Below are 20,380 nucleotides of genomic sequence, written 5' to 3'. Positions count from 1 at the left end.
ATAAGAGACTCTTGAATGCAGAGAACAAACTGAGGGTTGATGGCGGTGGGGGGAACAGGTGATAGTCATTGAGGAGGGCACTTGTTGGGATGAGCACTAGGTGTTGTATAGAAGTGATGAATCACGGGTATCTACCCCCAAAACCAGGAGCACACTGTGTACACTGTATGTTAGCTAACTTGACAATAAATTTTAAAAAAGTAATAATATTATACCCTTTCAAACACAGGGTATGGGGCTTCCAACAGTATATCTTGGTTTCTTCTCTCCTGTCTTTTGTGCTATTATTTTCCTATTCCTACATACGTTATAAACTCCATAAGACATTATCACTATTTTTGCTTGATATCAGTGTTTCTCTGCCTTTATTCCATTATTGCTACATGAAATTTTAATACCATGTATATACTATGTATCTGTTTATGTACTGTGGCCCTTTGGAGACCTAAAAACCACCTGAAAGCTACCTAAGATAGTTTTGGCTTCCAAAGAACTAGTTTTATCCCCCATGGAAGCACTATGTCACATAATATTCTGTATTCTGCTTTGACTGCTTTTTGTTTTAATTTCCGTATTTTAAGGTTGACACTCTATTCTTCTGGCTTGCATAGTTTCTGCCAAGAAATTGACTATAAATCTTATCTTTGTTCCTTTGCATATAATACCCTCCCCACCTCACCCTCACCCTCACCCCAGCTTAATTAAAGATTTTCTATCTTTGTTTTTCAGAAGTTTGATTATGATATTGTCTAGCTATGTGGGTTTCTGTTTTTGTTTTTATATTTATTCTGCTTGGGGTTCTCTGGAGTTCTTGGATCTGTGTTTTATTGTTTTCGATTAATTTTGGAAAATTTTTTAGCCATAATCCATTCAAGTGTTTCTTCTGTCTCTTTCTCTTTATCTTTCTGGGACTTCAGTTACATATGATAGACCCTAGGATATTATCCTATGGCTCTTGATTGCTATAATTTTCCTCTTTTCTTTCTCTTTGTGTCTTAGTTTGGATAATATTTGTTGACTTATATTCAGAATTATTCATTTTTTCCTAAGCTGTGTTTAGTCTCCTGCTAAGGCACTCTAATAAAGATGTTTCTCCTATCTGATATCCATTATTGCTTTTTTTTTCCTCTAGCAATTCCATTTTGCATTTTTGTATTTTCATCTCTCTATGGGAGTTCCCAATTTTCTCATGCATGTTGCCTATCTTTTGCATTAGATTCTTCCTTAAAAAATGAATTATAATTACTTTGAAGTCCCTAATAATTCTGGCATCTAGAGCAACTTTGGTTTTGTTGATTTCCTAATTTCTTGACAGTGAGTGTTTAATTTTTAATGTAACTCAGGATTTTTTTTTTTTATTGAATTTTCTGAACATTGTGTATGAAAGGACATAGAAACTGAGGTAAGTGGTATTTACACCTAGAAATGGACTTGGGGCACCTGGGTTGATCAGTCGGTTAAACAGCTGACTCCTGATTCCAGTTCAGGTCATGATCTCATGGTTTGTGAGATCTAGCCCCATGTCGGACTCTGTGGTGACAGCATGGAGACTTGCTTGGGACTCTCCTTCACTCTCTCTGCTCTTCCCCTGCCTGTGTGCTCTTGCGTGCTCTCTGTCTATTTCTCTCTCAAAAAAATAAATAAACCTAAAAGAAATAAGAAAAACTGAAATGGGCTTATACCTCTTCTGTCATGAGGGGAGCAGAGTCAACCTAGTCAGAGGTTGGGCATGGCTTGGATTTTGTTGTTGTGAGAGTCATCTGCAGCATACGACAGGCTTCACATTCCTTCAGCAGTGGGATGCTATTACCATGTGCTTCACGTGGGCCCTGGAAGTGCTGACAGTTTGTCCTCATTGTCCCCTTTCCACCGTCAGCTGTCAGCAGTCCTTTGCCGCAGAGGGGTCTCTCTCCTGCCCCTCCCTCACTGCAGACTGCTGATCCTTGTCACTCAGTGATTTGAATAAGAGATGGTCCTGGGAGATGGTGTGCTTTCATGCCTCTCTGCAACTAAGGAGGCCCTTTCCAGTTTCTAACCTTGCCCATTACCGTCGTCCTGAGTACCGAGTGGTGGTCCTTGGCTAGGATCTTATGAGTGAGTGCAAAGCCCTCTTGTGTCTAGAGCTGCCATTTTTTCTAACATGTCATGCTAACCTATACTCAACCTTTAAGGTTTAAAAAATTTTATCTATTTCTTTGTGCCCACTTTTATGGTGTCTGCCTTTTCTTCCCATGCTCTGCCAAATCTGAAAGTGTTCACATGTCCCATCTTTCCTGGGAGGGGCTTGTCGTTGTTGTTTTTGCTTTTGTTTTTTCAATTCAGTTCCCCGATTACCTTGCAGCTTCCACTCCCTGATGGAAACTTCAAGGGAAGTTTGATGTCACAGATTATCCAGATTTCTCTTGCTGTTAGGGTGGAAGCCCCATTTCCTCGCAGTCAGCACCTCTGGTAGTAGAGAAATAGATTCTGTTCTCTGTTGTTGTTCTTTCGTTCTCACATCAAAGACTGGGCTGCCCTCCCTTGTCCCTCCTGAGTTTTATGTCAGAGGCTCTCAAGAAGTAAAATCTACTTGTAGTTTTCTCATCAGGTATCCATAACCAATATTTGTTTAAAGGAAAAAAAATCCCTTTTTAGAGACTTGGTGTGATAATTTACTACATTCCTGAATGGGGATCAAAAAGATAATGGCTGGTTAATTTTCTCCTTAAAAGGATTTTTTTAATGAAAATAATTCATTAACAAAGTAGTTTAAAAATGCAGAATGATAAGGGGTGCCTGGGTGGCTCAGTCGGTTAAGCGTCAGACTTCTGCTCAGGTCATGATCTCACAGTTTGTGGGTTCGAGCCCCACATTGGGCTCTGTGCTGACAGCTCGGAGCCTGGAGCCTGCTTCGGATTCTGTGTCGCCCTGTCTCTCTCTGCCCCTCCCCCACTCATGCTCTGTCTCTCAAAAAATGAATAAATGTTAAAAAAAATTTTTTTTAAATGCAGAATGATGAAAAATAAATAAAAAGCCACCCATCATCCTGTCAGCTAAAGAAACCACTGCTAATATTTTACCAAAATGCATCTAGTCCTTTTCTATGGGTTTTATGGTTTGTGTACACAAGTATACATGCCCAACTATATACTTTGTGTGTTTTGTTCATATAAGCAAGTTCTGAAAAGGTGTGGTTTTTTGTGGGTTGTAGTACTTATGAGATGATGATGTGTCCTTCATGTTTGTCTGGTAAAGATGCCAAAACTTACGGCATATTCTCAGCTTGCTGTTAGGGCTGGATTCCTTCCTGCAGCTATGGCACAGGAATAGCCAGGGCAGGTGTGTGTGTGTGTGTGTGTGTGTGTGTGTGTGTGTGTGTGTGTGTGATTCCAAGGGAACGTAATTCATATCAGAAGAGACCCGTTGATCTTTGTGCCGAGGTCCCTGTTTCGCTATCTAACTTCCATCTCTTTCCTTTATGCCAACCCATTGTCAGGTTTAGAACAAACAGAAATGTGGAATGTATATGGTGTTCTTACTATGTGTTGCGATTTTCTTTCTTTTACAGAAAGTATTTTGGAGAAAAAATTGGACTGTATTTTGCCTGGCTGGGATTATATACATCATTCCTCATCCCATCTTCTGTAATCGGGGTGATCGTGTTTCTTTATGGATGTGCAACAATCGAAGAAGATATTCCCAGGTGAGACGGTTTTAAAGAAGAGGGCTCAGTTCCCACATGGCAGTAGTTTGGCGATTCATCCCAGTTGCGAGTACATTTCACACGCTTCTTTCCAAAGTCCTTACCCTCTATTCTCTCCTCCCCTTACCGCACATGCAACTTCCCTCCAGAGACAGATCTGGGAACTACAGAGTCTGGGAATGGCTTCAGAGCTGTGCTGGGGTGGCTCCCTTTCTCTCCTACTTAAGCTCTTCTCCAGGGCCTAAGTCTGATATGGGCAGATGAATTATACCTGATGAAAAAACATCATGCCTGAGAAATGCGTTTCCCCCTCAACTTCATGACTTACTCTTTTCTCTGGTTTTCTATAAAGACCCAAGTCAGGAGATGTTGAGCGGTGTTGGGTGGCGATTGCATGTTTATATGGTCAAACACTGTGAGGCTGACCATGGAAGCAGGCAGTTCTGGAAAGGAGGGCTCAGCCTCTGGTTCAGGAAGTTGGAAACTGCAGGTGATAGGCCCCATGGTGAGGCTCTTGGAAAGCCAAAGATAGAATAAAGGCTGGTCCTTCTGGTGAAAAGAGAGACTACAAAGAATATAAGCACTTAAAAATAGCATCCTTTAGGATGGACAGCATTACGTATTAGCTGTAGGACTGGGTAGTTCACTCCCTGAGTCTTCCTTCCCTTGGCTGTAAATGGTGGTAATAACTCGTACCTCGTGATGTTGTTGTGAGGATTCAAGGAAACAATGTTTGGCACATAGTAGAATATTAATAAATAGTTGTTGAAAGGGTCAACGTCTGTGGAAATAAAGTACAAGCGACACGAGAGACACTTATATTTCAAATTTAAATCTCTTGCCATCTGCAGCACTGTCCTTGAAAAGCGAAGCATAGTTAGTGGGTTAGTGTATTTTAATACTTTTTCAGTTGCAAGTGATAGACGTGCAACATGAAGTAGCTGAAGCAAAAAACCCCACAACAACAACAAAACGAATTTATCATAAGGGTTCTGGGGTGTGTCGGGGGAGCCTAGTGGCAGGCATGTGGCTAGCCTAAGAGACAATGGAAATAGGGACTCCTGTTTATCTCCTGTCTCTGGTTCTTTCTCATATTTGTTTCACTACAGATTTTCTCCATTGGATGTAAACAGTCCTTCTAATAGCTCATGGGTGTTACAACTTAGAGCTTTCTACTTGATTGGTCCTGAATGAAAAAGGCCTGTTGGCTCACTTTGGGTTAGGCGGAGGGCCCGGGGCCAGCAATCGTGGCTGTGGGCCGGGATCACGCTGTACCAGCAGGATGTTCCCTCAGTAGCCAGGTGGATGAGGACACTGGGCAGACTGTGGGTGTCTACTGTAGTTGGAGGAAGTAGTGGCTATTCTGGAGGAAGGGCCAAGAGCTGTGCTGCTTTGAGGAAAAGGTTTCACCAATGGCAGGAACCAGGTAGCTCTTCTTTCCACCATGTCTGTCTATAGGAATGGTCTTGTAAACTAGAGAAGCTGGAATAGGCATTGCCCGTGGTTAGAATAAAGCAAAATACCTTGAGATAAGAGACAAGGGTTTGGATATTTTTGTGTGTAAAACTCCAGGACCAACTGTCTGGCGTTCTTGACTGGGAGTTCTGGGACCTTTGTCACACGAGATACATAGCAGAGGTTCTGCTTTCTTCAGGCCATGGAGCACAAGGGGAGAATGGATACTTACTAGATGCCTACCTTGTGCCAGGCATGGTGCTGGGTGGTTTTCATGTATTAGTTTTTTTGATCCTGTAGAGATCAATGGTTGTAAACTGTTATTATTTTCATCTGATGCTAAGTATGGTCACCTAACTTGTCCAACTTCAACAACTAATAATTGTCAGGGTTGCAGTTTGACCTCTGCTGCCTCCTGCTCCCATCTTTGCTTTTTCTGCTAAGATGTGAAGTCCCCCAGAGGGCTTATATCTTCCTTGGTAGCCAAGTAACTTCAGCTGGCCTTGCCTGGTGCTTTCTCAGGAAACATGGCTCCCATGTTTCCCTTTACTGAGTTTGATCCCTAGAGAGCTGGGCCTCAGATTGATCCAAACTGGAAAACTCCATACTGTGCATAGAGAGCCGATGCCAGTGTAGGAGAAGGGGGGTGGGCATCAGTGTCCTGGTTAATGTTGGGTTTTAGAACCTTTGCCCTGGTTGCCCATCTGGGAATACATGAGACAGTGACCATTTTAGCTGGAAATTATCATGGTCTACACATGCTGAAAAATATATATCTATACACATGTGCTTGTATATATGCAGGTATATAGTCATGTAAAAGAGCATTGTTATCACTGCAGGTGTATCTTATTACCTGTAAGAGTGTGTAATGTTTCAGAAACTATGTATAACAACCCACTAGTGGATTAAAGAATCAGTTGAATGGCTATGTTTTAAGTGAACCAGAAAAAGACAGGATAGAGTAGAGTGAAATATAATATTAGTATTCATCATAAGAAGAAAGTATAGGTATTGTTTTATGAGATTTTATTTAGTTATCTTAGTATGTTTATAGGGGAGAGAGTATGTATTTGTATACTGGAATCTGATTAAAAGATTTTTTTTTTAAACTGTAGGTCACAGTCCAAAAGTTTGAAATTGACTGTTATAAAATTGAAATTTTGGTTATTGGTTTTGCATACTTAAGGTGGAGTGTGATAAATAAGGAAGATGTAAATGATAAATTATGAAGAATTTTTTAAAAGAACTGCTCTTTAATCATAATTGTGTATCCATCAGAAATCCAAGCTCTTTGGGCTTGATGAAAACTCATGAAATACCACTCTCGATCAACAAAAGGATAGTCTTTAAGTCCCAATACTGAATCTAAACAAATTCATACTCTTCTGGGATCTGTGTCTGTCAGCTACTCCTAAGCATGATTAAAAACTTGCAGAAGTAATTCCTGGGATTACTTTAGAGTATTTTGACATTAAGCCTGGAATTTATTATCTATGTATCATTTAAAAAATGTTTTATTTTGAAAACATTATAGATTAATAGGAAGATAGTACAAAGGACCCACTGTATCCTTCATCCTGTTCCCCCCACTGGTTGTGTCTCATGTAACTATAGTATAATATCAAAAGCAGAAAATTTACATTATGTGGAACTTTGAATGGTACCTTTTATCACCCACAACTTTGATATGTGAGATACAAATATCACTTATGAGTAATAAATGGTTCCATATGTACATGGCTTGTCTATAGTACTTTACTAACCAAGGGATTGATTCCATTTATTAGGCATTTGCTTACATGCGTAGGAAAGACTGGGACATTTAAAAAAAAAAATCTGATTGATCTAAACCATGTTGAAAAAAAATGGTTACTTTAGGTCTGAGTCCTTAATAGCAATGTTGTGTCTGAATTTCTTGAATAAATGCCGTATTGCACCTCTTCCCTTCATGCTAGCACAGCCCTGTATCACCTAATCTGTGAGCAATGAGTTACTACTGATTAAGAACACCACTCACCTTGGGGTCCTGGTTCAGCTGATTGCCAGACCATTTATCAGCCCTTTTATGCTTTCTAGAGAAAATGATAGATTGAAGAAATATGAGTTATAGCCACATTTGCATCTAACAAGAAATCTGTGGATTATGCAGCTGGTGAATAACCCAGATGTGATTTCAGTTCTAGCGAGCTTCCCTCATCTTTCTAGTTGTCTTTTCAGTTTGTCTAGAGAGACGGCCTCTCTCAGAGAATACGAAGTCATTTTAATATCCTCCTAAGGCAGAATTTCTCTAGAATTCTGTTCAAATTGCTTGCATCCAACAGACAAACAAAACAACCCAATACCTATAAAGCATTCTGACTTCAAATTTAAATGATTTGAGAAGTCTCCATGTTACAATGGCTGCCATTTTGTACAAATGATTGGTGACACAGCACTTAAGTTTCAAAGTGCTTTGCACCAAGCTAGTTGCTGACACTGTGTTCATTCCTGACCTTTTTTTTTAAAAGCATTGACCGGGTTTGGTTAGAATTGGGTTGACTAGGATTATCCCTCCCCCAAGTCTATGTGTAAAAAAAAAAAAAAAAAAAAATCCCAAACAACAAAGTGATGTCCCTGACACACATACTTAAGGACAGCACTGAGGAACTTATATGTTCTCAAACATGGCTTAAAAGCACAGCTCTTTAATTTATACAGACTAACAGTTTTCTGTGTGAATCTGTTTTCTAAGAGGGTAGTCTCATCTCTGAAAATAACAACTCCTCAGTGATACAGTGGACACTTGTCTGACCCAGAAGACTTAGAATAAACCTTGCTCTCCAGTTACCAATAAGAATTTACCCAAGTGTGGGGTATCTGGGTGACTCAGTCGGTTAAGTGTCTGACTTCGGCTCAGGTCATGATCTCATGGCTTGTGAGTTTGAGCCTCATGTCGGGCTCTGTGCTGACAGCTCAGAGCCTGGAGCCTGCTTCGGATTCTGTGTCTCTTCTCTCTGCCCTTCCCCTGCTCGCACTCTGTCTCTGTCTCTCTCTCAAAAGTAAACAAACATTACAAAAAAAGAAAACTTAAAAAAAAAAGAGAATGTGCCCAAGTAAAACCTGCATGGCTAAACTTACTATTAAGATATTATTTAATATTGTCTATGTGAGTGACTCACTCCTATTGACACTTGCCAATGGACAGCTTCACAGCGAGTCAATGGAGGAATGAGGATTTATTCAGAGACTTAGAGTTTCCATTCTCTCACACAGAAGGCCTTTCCTTGTTGTGGGCTTAATGGCTCATTAAAAACAAGCCTGAAAGCTGGGACTTGACAGACTGTGACAGCCCTCAGGGAAATCCTTCAACTTCTTCACGGAAGGGAGCTGGATCCAGGCATCCCCTGACTTCCAGGTTTCGTCTAAGCACTTGATTTAGCACACAGGATACCAGCCAGCTCACTGTGGCAATGGCCTCCCTCTTGTCAGCCATACTCTATAGTGCCCTCTGCTGCCTCTTTCCAGAGGAAACACAGCTGTGGTTTTTAGTGTAGTACCTCCTACCTCGCTAAGACTGTGTCTCCAGCTGCTCTCTGAGAACAGCCAATGCTTCATTTTCATGAAATCTCGAGTTCTCCACCCTTTTCCCCCAAACAATGAGTTTAACCATCTACCCATTCCCCCTGGGGAAATATTACACACCAGAGTGATGAGTTCATTCATTTTCCTACCAATATGTAGTGTGGAAGGACACTGGGGAAGCCATTAGGGCTGGTAGTTCTTTGGTTCTTATTTGCAAGCATTCATATGAGCCTGAATTTATTGGATCTAGCTAATCACCTAAAGAGTGAATGGAATTTCAACTATATTCATTAGTCCATTAAATAGAATGGATAGCTTAGAATATAACCAATGGTTATTTGACTCGTGTTTCTCTCTACAAGTATCATAGAATCTAGACTTTGGAAGAATTTACCTTATTCTTGCATTCTCCCTAATCCCATTTCATGTTTTTTTTTAAAAATAATTTTTTAAGTTTATTTATTTTAAGAGAGAGAGAGAGAGAAAGAGAGAGAGGGTGAGAGAGAACAAGTGGGGCAGGGGCAGAGAGAAAGGGAGAAAGAATCCCAAGCAGGCTCCATGCTGACACAGTGCAGAGCCTGATGTGGGGCTTGAACTCACGAACCACGAGATCATGAACAGAGCCGACATCAAGAGTTGGATGCTTAACTGACTGAGGCATACCCCATTTCACAGTTTTGATCATTCTTATTATGCTGAGGGTATTAATCCCCATTCTACAAATGGGCGTGCAGCTGATGCACTTAGAAAGAGACTTCCAACCCAGCTCTGACTCCATTCTTCTTTCCGTGGCTTCTTCTTTAGAAAGAAGTAAGAGCTTGTGTTGATCCAGCCAGACTCTTGGTTTGCTTCTTCCCATGACCAGTCCCACACCTGTTTGGGGCAGCCATCAGGGTTTAAGAAGACAACCTGGGCTTGATATGATGGTGGTGGAATCGGACTTCAGGCAGGTGATGGATTCAGAGTCATCGGTGCTCCCCACCAACCTCATAGATGCAGCACATTTTGAGGGGACTTTATAAGGCATCACTCAGTGTACAACATCTCTGACAGATGCTCACTAATTAGGACACTCCTAGTGACAGGAGGATCCACACCTCAGAAGTGGCCCATCCGTTTCTTTGACAAAATGCAGAAGTAAAACTCTCATGGCAAAGAATCCAATTCCAGCATCTCTAACACACCTCACCTATGGAGTTGATAAGCTTAGCCATGGATTTGGAAGTGGGAGATGTTTTCAGGGTGATTTGATTGGGGTGGGTCCTCCTTGACTTCCACTTGACCCAGCAGCCTCTCTCAACTGCAGCAAAGAGATGTGTGACCAGCAGAATGCCTTCACCATGTGTCCCCTGTGTGACAAGTCCTGTGATTACTGGAACCTCAGCTCAGCCTGTGGTACAGCAAAGGCGAGCCACCTGTTTGACAACCCTGCCACCGTCTTCTTCTCCATCTTCATGGCTCTGTGGGGTAAGTGGTCACCATGAGCCTTGCTTATATTGGTGATATCTTTAAGTGGTTACAGTGACCATGCTCTGAAGCCTGTACCCTTTGATTTATGTCCTTTAGTATTTAATACTTATACCTCAATAAGTATTTTAGGGACAGTAGCTTTCTCTCTTATACATGTGAATAGACCTAGGAGTACCCTCCACGGCTTTATATATATTTTAAAAGCATATAGGATGTTAATCTTGTTTTAATCTCACATATGATCTATTCAGAATTTGAACCAATGCATGTTTGAAAACCCCTAGCACACCTGTAAGGTGCTCCAGGTTTATCTACTAAGATATGTAAAGTCATAGATATTCAGTATAACACTCAGAGTGGTGGGGTGACTGCCATGGTCACCAAGGTAGCTGGTGGTCAAGATGGGCCTAAACCTGGTCTCCTGACTCCAGGTTCAGTGCAATTTCCAGGATACCATGAGTGTAGATGTTAGAGATTTTACTTAATGCCCGAGAAGTATTGTCAGTATTTCCACCAAAGGGATTTGTAAAGAACAGACAGTTTCATCATTTTCCTTCTCCTCCCTTACCCCCAGAGTATTAGGGTAATAAACTTTCTCTGGGCCATAGCCATCTGACCACACACACACACACACACACACACACACACACACACACTTCTCTTCACAAACTGCAATGGAATAACCTGGAATAATAACCCTGTGGTAACTGGACATTTCCAAGAAGACACACCCACGTGTATCATACAAGGAACAGAGAGTCAACACATTTCAGTCCATCTTGAGTAGCTTCCTGACTTTTACTTTCTCCTCATTGTTGGATACACAAGCCCTTAGCTTCCCCATTGGATCGCAGAGCAGCAGGGCCATGATCCTTCTGCAGAGGATACTTGATTATCACTGACTCCATGGCGCCTGAAGGACATGCCAGGATGGGACCATGAGTCACACATTCCCGAAAGTGTGAAGAGGGGACAGGGAGAGGTCTGTTGTCAGTAGTGTTGGGAGTACCTAACACAAGCGTTCTCTGTTCCCTGTAGGGACCTCTACTTGGGTGGAGATAGAACCAGACTGGAAAGACCGCCATATTACTAGGTCACCAAGAAACATTTCCAGGGGACACTCTATTTTCTGTTATCAGGTGGAATAGCCGGTACCCAGGAGCACATGGGCAGTAGTCAGCCCACAGAAGTAGGGACAGGGAGTAGGAGGAAGTGGCACTTAGTACCATTTGGCCCTGGAATGGTTCACAGGAGGGGTTCAGTAGAACTGGCTGAAGCTGAAGCTTGTTGCCTGGGGCATCTTGGGCTGCAGCTCTGTGGCTCCTTGTCAAGCATGGCATCTCATAACTACCCCCAAATTTACTGGAACTCATTTGGAACCTGGAACACATATTTAGTTTTTGATATATTACAGTCCTAATTCCCACCAATTTGTCTTAAGAGATGCCCATGACTGAATAGCTAAAGCTTAATAACGCCAGACCCATGATCCCTTACAGACTTTTCCTAGGATTCGTAATCCCTTGTCATAGACAAACTTGGTTTTCAATTGTACTTTCCCACTCTCAAGCCCCAACAACTACCTCTCCTCTTTCCTCAATAGCTGTAATTAACAGATGCCTCTCAACCCCCCACCCCCCGGGATCTGCCATAATTTACTGCCCCCACCCCCGCTCCTCTCCCTCCCCCTCCTGTGGCCGTGCGGGGAAAGCAGGAAGGGTGGGATGCGTCAGAGCTTCCTGGCATAGCGTGGGGTTCGGTTGTGTTTTTTAACAGCCTTGCTGTGTTTTATGTGATTGTGTATTTGGTTGCGGCAGCCAAGAGCCGCTGGGCACAATTGCCTGCAAATTACAATTAAAAATAATAGTACTGCCTCTCATTACCATGATTATTATGATCAGTGATGCTGTGCTGGGTGGACCTGGGCTGGGGTCCAACCTGCCAGGAGGAAGGCTGGGGAGAAGTGGCACTTTGCAGAGAGATTCTCTGTCAGTGGAGCAGGAGTGGGGGCTGCTGAGCCAGGGCTGTGTGGAAGGTGCTAGTCTGGCAGGGTCTGGGTCTGTGGGAGTCTTCAGGCCCAGCTCCTGGTTCCTCTGTCGTCCGGCTTCAGACTCCAGGGAACTTTGGAAAGTGAGTGAAGCTCTATTGAAAAGGGAAGTAATGGGACAGGGTTTCTGGACTCTGTTCTGAATAGAAGTTAAAGACACTGTCTTAGGAGCCAGGCAGTCCTAGATGTGTGTGTCTCAGTTCTGCCCCTTACCAGCTGAGGGTCCATGGCCAGACAGTGTGGATCTGGCTCCTGGTCACAAAAGTCAGCACTCTGTTTTGTTTTGTTCTTAAGTTTTATTTATTTTTGAGAAAGCGAGCACAGCCAGGGGAGGGGCAGAGAGAGGAAGAGACAGAGGATCCAAAGCAGGCTTGGGGGGGGGGCGGGGGGGGGGGTTGGTGAGTGACAGCAGGGAGTCCGATGGGGGGCTTGAACTCACTGATGCTCAACCGACTGAGCCATCCAGGTGCCCCACCAAAGTCGGCACTCTTAACTAAGGTGCTGTATACCTGGAGCAAGGCTCTTAACCTTTAGGCCTCATTATGCTCATCTGTGAGGTGGGTGAAGGGATACTTACCCTGTAGTGTTCCCGTGAGAAGTGAATGAGATATGTGTGGAGCACTTAACATAGTCCCTGGCGTGTAATACACACCAGGAGCTGTGAGCCGCTCTTCGTCGTTATAACAGTCCTCCCTCGTCCTCATGGCTCCTCTGCGGTGACTTCTTTGCCCCTCTCCTCTGTTCACATGGTCAGACTTGTCTGCTTCATAGAGATGGCAGTCAGGAAGCACTCTGAGTCCCACTGTATGCAGAGCCCTCCTCAGGCGCTGAGAAGAGCGTAGGAAAAGGAGGGACGCCCTCCTCTCCACCTTGTTCTCAGGGCATCCCCAGGCCAATGCCAGGGTTGGGAGGTCACGATGCACTGACATGAAGAAGCCTCAAATCCACAGGAGAAACTGCATGAACCCATGCACTGTAATGTAGGTGCCAAGTAAAACAAACATAGCCTTTAGCAACTGCACATTCAGCTGGTCTGTAGGTGTTCTGCTTAGTTCTGTGCTGTGCCCTTGGTAGACAGGCAGCTAAAAGCTGAGGAAATTTATGGCCCTGTTACTGCACTGCTCTGCATGGTGCAGCAACAGGCGCCCAGGCTCTTCCCATGCTTGGTGTCCAGGTGAGGGGGTGGCCTCAGGGAGTGTCACTTTCCTTTTTGTCCAGGGCACCAGACCTAAAGGACAATTAGGAGTGTGGAGGAGAGGGTGTCCCAAGCCTGATCCTATGGACGAGGTGGGGCTTGAGTGGTTCAGCAGAGGATGAGGGTAGACAGTGGAGGGCACCATAGGAGAGCGGGACAGTGTGCATGAGTTGGGGACGAGGAGGGCAACAAGGAGGTGACCTTAGCAGCAGTGCAAGTATGAGGTTGTGTGTTGACAAACCGAGGGAATGGATTCAGACAGATGGGTTGGGCCGCATATACAGGATCCCCCCATCCAGAGAGAAGAACTAGGCAATAAGGAGCCATTGAAAGTTTAGATGGGGGAGAGTGGGCATCTGCCCTCTTCCCACCCCTTCTTCACAGCCCAAATGCCATTGTTTTTGACTCCACTCAGGTGGTTTCTCTGGCAGCTAGGGCTCCCTCTGCTGCATGTCCACAGCTCTTATCTGTGCTGTTCTTTAGGCCCTGCTCACTCCATGCCTTGTATTTTAGTTATTGACAGTCTCTCCCCATAGACTATAAACAGTTTGAGAGCAAATCCACGTTGGTTTCCCTTGATCTCCCTCATGATGTCTAGAACAGTGTTGTATATGTTACAGATGACCTTAGTCAGGCCTGGTTCTTTTTGCAAGATTGGAAATTGGTTCAAGCTTGCTCAGATAACAAGAGATTTGTTGTAAGAAAGCAAGAAGCAAGCTCATGGATGCAGGTAATGACAGACAGCCAGGTGTCTGGGGAACTGGAGCTGGAGGAGCTACCGGAAACCATGGCCCTTCCTCTGTTCAGGTGCTGCATGGCTCGTCCCATGTCTGCTTCTCTTCGTGTCTCTTAGTTTCAGTTATCAAAAGAGAGAACCGGCTTGCTCCATCAGCAGGTGTTAGGTGTTCAGTCCTGGTATCACGAGCCCATGGGTGTTGGTTCTCCCTGGGGCGTGTTGGGCTATCCCTTTAAGGGGCTGCGGCTGGAGCAGGCAGACCAACCGGCATGCAGGTGTGGGAGGTGCACAGCAGCTACTTGCCGAACAAATGGAGGAATGGGTGAACGAGGAATGGGTGAACGTCACTTAGGGGAGATTGCTCCATGAGCCACATGCAGGGTGGCTCAGAAGGCTGAGACTGGGGTCAGTTAGGAGACTGTTACATGACCTCAGGTTGGGATGAGTGGGGCCCAGAGAAGGGAAGGAGTGCTGGGGACGGAAGGAAAGATGGAGAGTGAGAGCCAGCTGAGGAAGGTGCAGGAAGAAAGAATGTGTGTGGAGGCAAGATGAGGCTTGTCAAGAAAGACTACAGACCCTTCCAGTCTTATTTTCTTCATCCTTCCCTCCCTCCTTCATGTCTTGAGGTCTGTGTTTACCCTCTCCTCATAATCTAGAAGTGGGAAAGGCGCACACAAGCATGTGTGCATGTGTATCTCCCTTTAAATATATGGAGTGAACAGTCAGGGATGTGGAATGTTTTGATCAGTTCCAGCTAGAAGTAGAAGGAAGGGAATAAGTGCTTTAAAGAGAGTCCCTAAATTTGAAATCAGTATGTTTATCCTTCACCTCCATTGGGGAACCTAAAGTGTACTCAAAATCTTCCCTTTAAAATTAATAGAACTTTTTCTCTCTTTTTAAGCGACCATGTTTCTTGAAAACTGGAAGAGATTGCAGATGCGACTGGGCTACTTCTGGGACCTGACTGGGATAGAAGAGGAAGAAGTGAGTTTCCTTGCATACTTCTCTGGGTCCTTTCTTGGTTTCACCCTGGAAATAGATCTTCTTGAGTGAGATGACCACTTAACATTTGCTGCCACATCAATCCATTGGCTCCATGGTCTTAGCTGTGGTTGATAGGCACTGAGGCCAAGAGTTCAAATCTCCACTCTTCTCTTGAGCTATAAAACATTGGACCTGATAGGTAGTCAGGTGGAAAAAGAGGTGGTATAAGAGAAAAGCCTTATGGTAGCTTTGGGATTTAACTTAACTTTTGAGATTTAATTTCTGCCTCTCATGTCATGGCTGCTAGTGTGCATGAAGCCAAAGGGTAGGAATCACTCTCATGTAGCCCAGAGCATGCATATGTAAGCCTACTGAGGGTCAAGGGAGAGGTGTGGGTGCCAGATGCTGATTGCCTTTGATGCCTATGGAAGAAGAACCACTGAACTATTATAAGCCAGTACAGCATGTGTGAAACTGGAGGATGAGCTAAGGGCAAAAGGTAGGCTCTTCTGGAGTCTAGTTTTATGGACAGATGATATTGAAAAGACTGAAAACAAATCAGCCGTCCCCCTGGGCTCTTATGAGAACCAGGTCCACAGTCCTGATGTTGGCAAACTGGCAATGAGTAGTGTGTACATGGTTGCTCACAGTTCTTATCTGTTTCCACACACTACCAGTGACTGAACAGTAAATGTGAATATTGGGTAGGCACTCCTGAAATCGTGGACATTGTTGATGAGGTACTGGAAAGGTGTCTAGAAAGATCAAGGGGCACTTGCATTTGCCTGAGTACCCACATGCAAAGGCTGGCCACAAGCATTATGGCGGCTACATGGAGAGCAGGCCTTTTCTGTATTCTCCCATAGTAATTGATGTGCCTCGCCTTACACTTGGGATCTTTGTGAGTCCCTATGTCTGTAGCATGACATCATTTCTTCTCCTTGATGCTATAATTGGGCAGGTGGGCATTCCATTACCATGCACTGAGTACATGGGCTCACTGTATTCCAGTCCTGTGCGTTGAACATATGCCCAGGGACTGACGGCATCATGGGTTCCATGGCAAATCAGGGAATGTGCATGTGGATTCTACCTTCAGAGAGGATACAAATAAGGAAGATAAGCAACAGAGAATAATGAAGGCAGTTGCCTTTCTTGGGGGAGAATGCCCAAATGAGTGCTTCCAATAAAAGAGCTGTAGAAGTGGGACTGTGGGTGTGACCTGATTGGGACATCTTTATCCTGTTGGTTCCAGTTGCTTCAGCAGAGAGAGAGACCGGGGAATTATGGCCAGGTGTGGGGGTAGTGGTGGCTCCCACTCTCCTAATGAAGGGCCTAGCATGTCTCCAAAGAAGAGAAGAAGAAACATCCTGGCATCCACGCCTGCCTGGGGTCAGAGACCAGCTAAGTGTGTGGGCTAAGTAGAGCTGAGGATGCCAGCAAGTCTCTGTTAGGAGGTATAAACACATTCACACAGAGAAAGGCATTGGTTGTGACTCAGTTCCCTCAAAATCTCAGTCACAGGCCCCTGCCAGGGGTGGCCATATGATCCATTTTCTTTTAGAAGCCAGGTTTCCTGTTTTCTGATGAACCCAGCGAGCAGTGGTAACTTCATGGGAGGTACATGATTTCAGGAACTCATGTGCAGGGTGAGAGTGGTCTGGCCAAGACTGGGTTTACCACAATGAGGTGGTCCTCATGGGCTCTGGTCACTCCTGATGGGTGAGGTTACTGCAAGGCAGGTTGGTTCTACAGCATGGTTGGTGTTCCCTGAGTATGCAAGCCCAGGGCCAGGCATGGCTGAGAGGAAGGGAGGACAACCTTGTCTTTTCCTTTAATGTGTTTATATTTCAAACTAGGATATCAAACACACTTTAAGTTCAGTTCAATCTGAACATACCCAGTAAGCACCAACTATGTACCAAGTTTTGATATGCAATATGGAATTATGTCGGGTGGTCTCTGAGCATCTCCAAAGGGTTCTATTCAACTAGGGTGCTGTCTGGTCTCTAATATTTAGAACACAATGGTAAATATGTGATAGAAATTCCTTCTGGCTAATGTAGCCAGAAGAAGAAATGCCTTTTTAAAAATTTGTTTTGTTTTTATCAGAGTTTTGAAGACTGGGTCAAATTCCATTGAAGAAAATTTCAAAGGGAAGAAAGGGTACCGACAGGAGGAAACAGCAGGCAGAAGTCTTGATCTGGAAAGCTAGGGGTATAGATCAGAAACAGTGAGATGATGGGAAGGTGCAGTTGGCTGTGGGAACAGGTTTGGGGATGTAGTGGTGGACAAAGCAACAAATATAGGCATGCACTCAGGTCGGGGCGGTTACTGATGGCTGCTGTGCATCTCCTGTAGGTCATGGGAAGTCATGGAGGGCAGGATAGGAAGGTGTTTATGACTTTACAAGATTCCTTATCTGAAGTGTCGTGGGCAGGTTTAACCTGCATTCAGGCGAGGAGCAAGAGGATGGCGGGTATGACTTGGGCATTGGGGAGAGGGAGGCAGGGGCCCTTGGAGGTCATGATTAGAAGTTATTTCTATTTTAACCAGATGGTATCTCTAGGAATCAGGAATATTCCCATGGTCAACTGTCTGTAGTCCTAAGACGTTATGCTTCCCCGTGGTCTTCACTAGGAAACACTTACCTCCTCAGGGGAGACGAGAGTGGTTAACTCACCAGGACAAAGGCTCATTTCCCCTCTGTCCTTCCCACCTGGGGGGAACCCACCACGTGGGCCACCCCAGGAAGGGTTAAACAAGTGGGATGCCTCAAGTCTAGGTTGTAAACCAGGGAGAAGTGGAAGGAGGCTTTCTTTCAGGGCAGGGAAGGACGTGAAAAACCAAACTCAAGAGCCAACTTCTTGGGTCAGTGTGTCCCCTGCCTGAGGGGCTTCCCTGTGGAACCAGCAAGGGCACCTCAAGGGATTTACTTTGGATTCTGTTCTTGTTGAAGGGAGGCCTGCAAGATCTCAAGAGTCTTTCCCTGTGAGGTGGGATGATCTTCAGCTCAGTGGGCCTCATTTGCCTCATTAGCTTCTGTCAGACCCCAGGTGTTCCTCTTAGAGAGTGTGGCCTTGTCTGAACACAGATATCCTCCCCTCAATCTCTCTCCCATCCCTCATCTGTCATATCAAGCTTTAGATGACCCAGCTGGTTTCCTATCACATAGGAAGCAAAATCCTCTACCTGCCTTTTCTGACCTCAGCACATGTCATTCTCCTCCTTGCTCAGACCTTCCAGCCATGTAGACCTTCATTCTTTCCCACGCTCGTTCTAGTCTTTGCACTGGCTGTCACCTCTGCCTAGAATGCTGCAGTCTCTACATGGCCTATCCTTTCTTGACTTTTCCATACCAAAACATTACCCTCCTCTGACTGGCCTTCTCAGAATCCCCATTCTAAAGCAGCCATCCTATTTTATTTCTTCTGTTGTTCTTATCCCTATCTGCTGGTTTCTTCTGTGTGTGTTCGCTTACTGTCACCTTCCTCCACTTGAAGATAAGCTCCTTGAGAGGAGGGACCCATTGTGACCTCAGAGCTTGGAAAAAGGCTCAGAGCACAGTAGGAGCTTGGGAACTCTTGATGAAGGCATTTGTTGAACATATCTCTGGATTTACCTCTTTAGATCATCTCAGAGAAGGCTGGTCCTGAGTTGGCCTGGTGCCATCCTTCAGCCAGTTCCTGAGGAGACCAACCAGGTGGAAGTAGCCTTGGGAAATATTTCCCGGAGTCTTGGTGGGAGGAGTTATATGTTTGTGATGATTTTGCATCAGACCACCAATCCAGAGAGGCCGTGTATGGGGAACATCAGAAATAAGAAGGACCTATCCATGGCTGGGTGCATTGGAGCAACCCTCACAGGGACTAGATTCTGCTCTGGCCATGAGCTCAGTTGTCCAGCCCTCTGCCTTTGAAGAATTCTGTAACCTCACCTGACCTTCTTGGCTACCAACAGAGAGATCCTTGTCTGACCTGCCTCAGCTAGAATGCAGAGCAGCCTAACTCTGCTTTGAGAGTCTTGGACTCCTGTTCATGCACCAAGAATGCTCGGCTTGTTCCAAACAGAGGAGGGGTTCTGAATGGGGGCCCAGTGTGGGGTGAGGTGAGCCATAGCCACCACTAGAGGAATGCGGAGACATGCCTGATGGCGTGGCACGTCTTTGGAAAGTCAGAGGCAGGTTGAGAGCAGCCTCCTAGTCAAGTAGGGAAAGTTCCTCGGCCCCTTTTCAGGGTATGAAAGGTAGAAACAACTCTAGCTTGAGGGGGGTTAGAATCCACATTATGGTACTCACCAAAAGGATATTGCTATGATTTTTTAATTAAAATCTTCCATGGAGGGCAGATTTCCATGGAGGGTGGCTCAGTCGGTTTAGCATCTGACTTCAGCTCAGATCATGATCTTGTACTCCATGAGTTCAAGCCCCACATCAGGCTCTGTGCTGACAGCTCAGAGCCTGGAGCCTGCTTCAGATTCTATGTCTCCTTCTCTCTCTGCCCCTCTACCTCCCATGCTTGCTCTCTCTCTCTCTCTCAGAAATAAACATTAAAAAAATAAAAAATCTTCCATGGAAATAATATAGATAAAAAGTGGCCAGATTTCAGAGGCCATGGAGGACAATTTCAAACCCATTTCTCAAAATATTCCTATAGGATGTTAATTGTTGGAGCAAAGGGATTTTTTGTAAGAAATGGTGGCTTTAAAAAAATCAAGCAAGTGTCTTCACAGTAAAACTTTTCAGAGCTTCTAATATGCTCATTGTGACTCTCAGGTGATACCTTGTATGGGCTTTTCCAATCTCTTAGACCCTGAAATCCCTTTTTAGCTAAAACTCTTTTGGCACACACATTAGGAAATGATGTGGTAGAGAATGGATGAAGGTGAGAGACAAAATCAGTGAGCTTCACAAGCATTTAGAGATTCCTGGGTGCTTTGCATGGTGCTAATTACTGTGAAAAATACAAAATAAGACAGTTTTGGTAGCAGATCCTCATATTAGGAGACTCTCACACGCAAAACAGCTAGGAAAAAATAAAAGAAATATACATAATTGAGAACTATCTGTGGTACAAACTATGCAACTCTAGGCTATTCAAGAGGAAGGAGATTCCCCCAGGCATGCTGCCACAGAGAAGTCCTGGAAGGGACAGGGCTGATGCATCCTTGGAGATTGGTAATGACAGGGTGCCTTAAAACCCTTCAATAGCATCACCCCCTGTTGCAGTGGTTATGCTTATAAGTCAC

The 20,380-nt window shown here is 44.5% G+C and overlaps 1 protein-coding gene across 1 annotated transcript in view; it reads left to right on the top strand.

Moving 5' to 3' along the window:
* ANO2 (anoctamin 2) overlaps positions 1-20,380 on the top strand; it is a 338,133-nt gene that overhangs the window by 172,047 nt on the left and 145,706 nt on the right. The window contains exons 11-13 of the mRNA XM_027074096.2: positions 3,548-3,682; positions 10,008-10,168; positions 15,051-15,133. Coding sequence (XP_026929897.1) covers positions 3,548-3,682; positions 10,008-10,168; positions 15,051-15,133 — 379 coding nt within the window. The remainder of the gene's footprint in view (positions 1-3,547; positions 3,683-10,007; positions 10,169-15,050; positions 15,134-20,380) is intronic.

Source organism: Acinonyx jubatus, chromosome B4 (assembly GCF_027475565.1).
Source record: "Acinonyx jubatus isolate Ajub_Pintada_27869175 chromosome B4, VMU_Ajub_asm_v1.0, whole genome shotgun sequence".
Lineage (NCBI taxonomy): Eukaryota > Metazoa > Chordata > Mammalia > Carnivora > Felidae > Acinonyx > Acinonyx jubatus.
The sequence above is the reverse complement of the archived record's forward strand: the minus strand, read 5'-3'. Positions and strand labels throughout refer to the sequence as shown.